General features: G+C 48.6%; 1 protein-coding gene across 1 annotated transcript; it reads left to right on the forward strand.

Moving 5' to 3' along the window:
* Nucleotides 1-1,988: 1,988 nt before the first annotated feature.
* LOC119311704 (homeobox-leucine zipper protein HOX32-like) lies at nucleotides 1,989-7,598 on the forward strand. The gene is made up of 18 exons (XM_037587389.1): nucleotides 1,989-2,544; nucleotides 3,382-3,541; nucleotides 3,657-3,772; nucleotides 3,856-3,946; nucleotides 4,047-4,142; nucleotides 4,226-4,339; nucleotides 4,450-4,533; nucleotides 4,764-4,919; nucleotides 4,997-5,071; nucleotides 5,182-5,288; nucleotides 5,397-5,589; nucleotides 5,694-5,882; nucleotides 5,962-6,042; nucleotides 6,130-6,264; nucleotides 6,352-6,674; nucleotides 6,807-6,912; nucleotides 7,010-7,159; nucleotides 7,262-7,598. The coding sequence occupies exons 1-18, from the start codon at nucleotides 2,279-2,281 to the stop codon at nucleotides 7,406-7,408; spliced, it is 2,589 nt and encodes an 862-aa protein (XP_037443286.1). The 5' UTR covers nucleotides 1,989-2,278; the 3' UTR covers nucleotides 7,409-7,598.
* The last annotated feature ends 343 nt before the right edge of the window (nucleotides 7,599-7,941 follow it).

Here is a 7,941-nt window from a genome sequence, read left to right on the forward strand (position 1 = left end):
GGATGAGCGTGATGAGAGTATCTTCGACCAAGGATTTGATTATCAAGGTGAAAATATTGAGCCCCTGCACCAAGACCCGGCCACATTTGAACAGTTTGTCCAATTCCACCGTGAGATGCGTGATTGGCACACTCATTTGAATCTTCAAAATGACTTGGTTGAGCACGTCTGGGATCACATTGGCAACCAATAGATGTATTGGTCCAATTTATGTTCAGTCAAGACAATTTCGATTTGGTTGTAAAACTATTTTATTTAAGACAATTTCAATTGGGTTGTAAAACTATTTTAATTTTCAGACAAACATTTGGGTTGGAAGTAGTTTGATGCAAATTTAGGCATTTTTGGCCCTCACGGACAGGATGGGGCAAATGGATGCGGCCGCGCGCTGGGCGCACGGCCACCGCATCCCTGGACAGGCCCGGACACGACCCTAAATCCCTACTCAAACGGACCGAAACCGGACAAAACGGACATTTGTTTGGGGTCGCACGGTAGAGTTGGCCTTACCCACCCTAGACTGACTATGAATGAGCGTGCATGCTTGTGGCGTGGCCATGTGCTTGCCACGAAAAGCATGGCGCCACCAAGGCAGCGCACACGCCTCTCGACCCCTGAAAACCGGATGAAAACGACTCCTCCAAAGGAGAGAGCAATGCCCATTTTAATCCTACGAAACCAGGATTTATATGATTTTAGATGAACACTTTGTAGTTCTAGCCAAACATGCATGACACCTAATGAAAAACAATGTAGGCGAGGCACTGATTGTATACATTACGACAATTTTCATGAAAAAAAACACTGACAATTTATGAAATCTCCCGCGAAATTAGACCTGCGCGGTGCCACGAAATCGTTATCTCCCAGGCAACAGGGCGTTTTGGATCCTTTTGCTAATGCGTCCGAAATGCGAACAAAACGTGTAATGAAGTAGATTGAGAATCTGCTTATTAGCTACAAAAAAAATATCATATAAATGTCGTGTTTGGTGGTTGATGGCGCCTTCTTGTATTATGAGCTTCCCATTTTCGATTGTAAAATCAATACCCTAATCAAATAAAGTTCTCCAATTCAGCAAGAAAAACGAAATGAGAAATGTACCATCACAGATATGTACGAAATGAGCAATTGTATCACAAATAACTTTTAGACGTGGGTCCTACACGAAGTTTGTTCTTATACCTCTGCCAAGGACCGCTGAAAATGTAGTTTTCGATTCATTTCTCAACTCTACATTTTGTGTTTCAAAAAATTTCAAAAATAAGCTGAGTGTTACGGTGTCGTGAAATTTACTCTATAATCTTCTTCAATTGAAATGGAATATTGTAATTTTAGTCTGGATTCTTTTGCTATGGAACATGTTTGATTCGTGGGCCTACAATCAAATGTTTTTGTTTCTACAAGTCACTTGGATCTTTGCTTTTTCTAATAAAAATAATAATTTTGTCAATTTTTTTATGTTATGAATATTATGACATGCAACGACACGCCTAAGCTCTAAGAAAGTTCCTATTGTGGCGCAATGAGACAACTATAAACACTCGTGGAGTGTTTTTATTTTTTATTCCCTTCATATAAAAATATAAGACATCTTTTTAGACTAGTTTGGCCTACAAAAACATCTTATTTTTTTGGCACAGAGGTAGTAGTAGAAGACAATATGCCATGTTTCTAATAGTTAGTTTTTGTATTACCATGTATTGTGAGAATCATTGACAAATATATATACATGTTTATTTTCAAAAAAAAAGAAATGAAATGAGACTCAAGCTATACCAAAACACCCCTATCCAGACCATAAGTCCACATAGAGAAGTCGGAAAATGCATTTCTAATTTGGAAATGAGGAGAAACGAAAAAGGCACTCACAAATTACCGAAACGCCCCTGGGGAGACCACAGTCCACAGGGAGGGAGAAGAGAAGGCCAGCCCCAGCACCCAGCAGTATAAACAAGAGCAGGGAGCTCTGCTTTTCCCTTGTTCCTCTTCCTCCTCTGCGCTCTGCTCCACTATTAAACCAAACCCCACCTCCCCCCTCGCTGCCTTTCCCTTCCCTTCCCCTCCGCGCTCTCTCCCCTCCCCGCTCCTCCACCTCACCTCACCGGCGCAGCAACCCCCCACACCACCACCACCGCCACCACGGCCATGGCGTGCACGGGAGGCGGCGCGCGGAGGGCATGACGCGGCGGCGCCCCTGGCCCTGGCTCATCCTCTCTTTACAACAACAACGACTACTCGCTCGGTCGGCGGCGGTCGTCCCGGTAGCCGGCTCGAGATGGCGGGGGCGATGGTGGTGCACGGGCACGGCGGCGGGGGCCGGGACCGGGACCGGGACAGGTCGTCGCCCGGCGGCAGCGGCGCGCCGCAGGTGGACACGGGCAAGTACGTGCGCTACACCCCGGAGCAGGTGGACGCGCTGGAGCGCGTCTACAGCGAGTGCCCCAAGCCCAGCTCGCTGCGCCGGCAGCAGCTCATACGGGAGTGCCCCATCCTCAGCAACATCGAGCCCAAGCAGATCAAGGTCTGGTTCCAGAACCGCAGGTGCGTACGTCGTCCTCGCCCGCTCCTCCTCCACCGCGCCTCTCGAAGTCTCGATCTGTGTCCCTTCCTTCCTGGTGCTCAAAATTGGCCGTCTTTTCTCGAGTTTGTGGTAGCCCCCGTGGCTGAAAATCTGGCCTTGGTCCTCAACTTTTGTTTCCGGTGCTGATCCTTCCACCGAGCTTAGTGGCTCCAGGAAGAATCCACATCTCCTTTCCAGGCGGCGGCTTTCCGTCTGGCCCGTTTCTGGTTCTAGCTTCTAGGATGTATTTGGGTGTGGAAGCAGGCACCTACGCACCTACTAGTAGCATATGCCACGCCCAAATTAGAGTCTCGTTTTGGCTCCACCGGTCTAAAAGTTGCTAAGATTTCGTGATGGCTCCTCGGCAATACCATAAATCCAGTGCTTGTGTCCTGCCCTAAATGCCTTTCACCATGTTTTTGCCATTTGTGGCGTGCCTTTTTCTGGTGTGTGCTTCTTGTTTCTAGAAAAGGAGCTCTTCTTTTGCTGAATCTTCGCTGAACAAGTGTGATTCTTCCAGAGCATTTGCCATCTTCAGAGCTTTGTGTTCTTGTTCAGATTTTAGATCATAGTATTAGTTGCTTTGGTGCCAGAGCATTGTGTAGCTGCAATGCCTCCACACCTAACAAACACACTTGGTGCTCACCTGAGATGTGACATGTCAAAAATGTTAGCAACGACGCGGGAATCTCGTGCGTGCGCTCGTCCAAGATCGCTGTCTTGGTTTTCTTCATGAGCAAGTGACATTTTTGTAGCCCTTGTTTCGGCGTGGCCGCCGAGATTGATTGATTGATGTTCCTTTTATGGTTGTTGTATAGGTGCCGCGAGAAGCAACGGAAGGAGGCCTCTCGCCTGCAGACTGTGAACCGGAAGCTGTCTGCGATGAACAAGCTGCTGATGGAGGAGAACGACAGGCTGCAGAAGCAGGTGTCCCGTCTCGTCTACGAGAACGGCTACATGCGGACGCACCTCAATAATGTGAGTTTCGCCCCATAACTTGCTACTCAAATCGTGTTGGATTCATGCATCATCTGCTGTTCAAATTGCTGGCTCCTGGCCTGCGCCTAAACTTTTGTTGGATCATGCTTTGCAGCCTTCTGTAGCGACTACAGACACGAGCTGTGAGTCTGTTGTTACTAGTGGTCAGCACCAGCAGCAGCAGAACGCAGTAGTTCCGCGTCCGCAAAGGGACGCGAACAACCCAGCAGGGTAATTTTAGTTTCACTTTTCTATGATGTTTGCATGTCATTTTGCTCAAGTTTGATTGAATTCGTTATGTTTGTTACATACAGTCTACTCGCTATCGCTGAGGAGACATTGGCAGAGTTCCTGTCCAAGGCGACCGGAACTGCTGTCGATTGGGTGCAAATGGTTGGGATGAAGGTAATGTCATAATTCCAACTGGTGGAACTCCGGCACGCGTTTGATTATTTCAGTTTCTTTATCTATACCTGATGAATTTAAAATCGGTGTTTCTTTACAGCCTGGTCCGGATTCCATTGGAATCATTGCTGTTTCGCACAATTGTAGTGGCGTAGCAGCCCGAGCTTGCGGTCTTGTGAGCCTTGAGCCCACAAAGGTATGTTGTTGTTCTTGTTCATCATCACAGAGCCTTTTTGTTTCCATTCAGCAGACACCTGCTAATAGACTACTACCACACAGGTTGCCGAGATCCTCAAGGATCGCCCCTCTTGGTATCGTGACTGTCGGTGTGTGGATGTGCTCCAGATTATCCCTACGGGTAATGGTGGAACTATTGAGCTTATCTACATGCAGGTATTGCATCCTCTTGCAAGTTATAGTTGACTTGGGTTCCCTTGTCTGGGTTTATTTGGATATGGTCTTCTGTGTTGACTGTAACATATTGTTCTTTCAAAATTATGTAGACTTATGCACCGACAACTTTGGCGGCACCGCGTGACTTCTGGATTCTCCGCTACACTAGCGGTCTTGAAGACGGCAGTCTTGTGGTATTGATATGTCTCATTGCTTATTATGATTAATTGATTATGACATTTATGTTGCTTTGTTGATCTGTTTGTCAACTTCTCTGTTGGGCTTGGTCTGTTCAGATCAAACGACTTTGATTACACTTTACACTGTAACATTTGCGATGCCATGTTAATGCTACTAGGCTGACTCTTCAGAATATTGTTTGTGCTGAGATCTGGTAACTGTTACTCACTGCCTTCTTCTGTAGATCTGTGAGAGATCGTTGACTCAAGCCACTGGCGGTCCATCAGGACCTAACACTCCAAATTTTGTCCGAGCCGAGGTGCTACCTAGTGGCTATTTAATCCGCCCTTGCGAGGGGGGTGGCTCCATGATCCACATTGTAGATCATGTTGATTTGGATGTAAGCAAACTTATACTTGATCAAATTTGCAACTTTCTTAATATGTACACGTATCTTACAATCCTATCTCTTTGTAGGCTTGGAGTGTGCCTGAGGTCCTTAGACCACTTTATGAGTCTCCAAAGATTCTTGCGCAGAAGATGACAATTGCGGTATGTTCTACAATTTCATTTTACTTAAGATTTTGTCCGCACTAAGCATTCATTTGCTCTTGTGGCACTAATGTATGATTAAGTGACAATTGCTTGTCCATTTGCTACAGGCCCTGCGTCACATTAGGCAGATTGCGCATGAATCAAGTGGAGAGATGCCCTATGGAGGGGGGCGCCAGCCAGCAGTTCTAAGAACATTTAGTCAGAGATTGAGCAGGTTTGTGGCAATGCTCTATATTCCGTGCATGCCATTCACACTACCTTAGTTTACCAAAAGATATCCCATACATGCCCCATGACTAAGGTCCTCGACATGTTTTTGCAGAGGCTTCAACGACGCTGTTAATGGATTTCTGGATGATGGCTGGTCACTGATGAGCAGTGATGGTGCTGAGGATGTTACAATTGCTATCAACTCATCTCCAAACAAACTTGCTGTATCTCATGTCAACCCCTCCCAGATGTCTACTGCAATTGGGGGCGGCGTCTTATGTGCCAAGGCTTCAATGTTGCTGCAGGTTTTTACTCGTAAACCATCTATGTTCTATTTAGTAAGGGATCTGTTGATCGTTTGTGTGACCTGACCGTAACTGAGCCTGGTGAACTTGGTTTCATAATGTAGAATGTACCGCCTGCTCTACTAGTACGGTTTCTGAGGGAGCACCGCTCTGAATGGGCTGATCCTGGTGTTGATGCTTATTCTGCCGCTGCTTTGCGAGCTAGTCCTTATGCAGTTCCTGGTCTACGAGCGAGTGGGTTTATGGGCAGTCAGGTTATATTGCCACTTGCACATACCTTAGAGCATGAAGAGGTATTTCAAGTTCTTATAAATTGTCTTTTACTAATTTTTAACCGGTTTTTGTCCATCAAACTAACCTTTTAAATTGCAGTTCTTGGAGGTTATTAGACTGGAGGGACACAGTCTGTGTCATGATGAAGTTGTTCTATCAAGAGATATGTATCTTCTGCAGGTATCCTTTCAGCCGGCACTAGCTAGTTTGCATCATTTTCATTTTATTTGGTGCACCGCCCTTACTAATCTGTATCTTGTATGGCAGTTATGCAGCGGTGTTGATGAGAATGCTGCTGGTGCATGTGCACAGCTTGTCTTTGCGCCGATTGATGAATCGTTCGCTGATGATGCTCCACTACTACCCTCGGGCTTCCGTGTGATACCACTTGATGCCAAGACGGTTAGTATAGTTTGCATTCGTGGCATTGATCTTTGCCATTGTTTAACACTGAACTAACAGTGCTTGGTATTTGCACTCAAACTGCAGGATGCGCCATCTGCGACACGTACACTTGACCTTGCATCCACTCTTGAGGTTGGACCTGGTGGGACTCGTGCTCCCAGCGACGCATCCAGCACCAGCAACACAAGATCAGTGCTTACCATTGCTTTCCAGTTCTCGTATGAGAACCACCTTCGAGAGAGTGTTGCAGCAATGGCGAGGCAGTATGTGAGGACCGTGGTGGCATCGGTGCAGAGAGTGGCCATGGCAATAGCCCCTTCCCGTCCTGGTGGACAGCTTGAAATGAAGAACCCTCCAGGATCCCCTGAGGCTCACACGCTTGCGAGGTGGATCGGCAGGAGCTACAGGTAAGGCTATCTCTCTCTCTCTCTTTTTCCATTACCAAGATGGTTGCAATTTCTCCATTTCATCTTAGCTGCACTACCTGTCTATTTAGCACTACAATAGGGTAGTAATTTGGTTGCGTGAAAAACTTGCAGGTTTCACACCGGGGCGGAACTGCTTTGCACGGAGTCGCAGAGCGCGGACGCTTCCCTGAAAGCGCTGTGGCAGCACTCGGATTCAATCATGTGCTGTTCCCTGAAGGTCGGTTGCGTGCTTGATCATATTGTCACACCACATATATTCACACTGGTGCTGTCCGGGCCTAACAACAGAAATGTTTGGCTTGCAACAATTTCAGGCTGCTCCGGTGTTCACCTTCGCCAACCAGGCCGGGCTGGACATGCTGGAGACGACGCTGATCGCGCTCCAGGACATCTCGCTCGAGAAGATCCTTGACGACGACGGCCGCAAGGCGCTGTGCTCCGAGTTCCCCAAGATCATGCAGCAGGTACGTTATGTAGCCAGCCAGCCACCATCTGAATGAATGGCATACTTGCAACAATTTTCGTAACAACACTGAACTGAAGCTCTTGTTGTTGCGTTTGTGCAGGGTTTCGCGTACCTCCCGGGCGGCGTGTGCGTGTCGAGCATGGGGCGGCCGGTGTCGTACGAGCAGGCGGTGGCGTGGAAGGTGCTGGGCGACGACGACGCGCCGCACTGCCTCGCCTTCATGTTCGTCAACTGGTCCTTCGTCTAGCAGCTCTGTAGCCAGCAGTACCGTTCGTTCGCAAACCGTTTCTCCAGAAAAACCTTTGTGTGCCGGCGCTCGGTCGCTTTTGCCTTGTGTCTGTCAAGAGTCAAGACCCTCCTCTTTCATTCAGTTCACCCTGTGGAGAACAGCTACCTGCTTTGTTGCCCGCTGTATGAATGGATTGCGTGTCATGTGATTCGTGTGACCGACTGATCGGGTGGTGGTAGGTTCCGTCCTTGGGGGTCCCCGGTGAGTGGTGACGGCGGGGTTGCTTGCCCCGCGTGCCTGGTGTGAGGGAGGCGTGATGCGGCCGTGCGCCGACCTCGGGCCAACGGTGGCGCGGCACCGAGGCGCGGGAGGGACCCCGGGCGGTGACCGGCGGTGGTGGTCGCGTCTCGGCCGGTGAGGTTGCGGGTTGGCTCCGTGGCTGGCCTTGGGGTGGGGTGGGGTGGTGGGCTGGTCGCGAAAGACTGAAAGTAAGGCGGGAAAGCTGCGGTCGGAGGGCACCTGAGGACCTGAGGACGGCGACGGCGCGCCAA

Source organism: Triticum dicoccoides, chromosome 5B (genome assembly GCF_002162155.2).
Source record: "Triticum dicoccoides isolate Atlit2015 ecotype Zavitan chromosome 5B, WEW_v2.0, whole genome shotgun sequence".
Lineage (NCBI taxonomy): Eukaryota > Viridiplantae > Streptophyta > Magnoliopsida > Poales > Poaceae > Triticum > Triticum dicoccoides.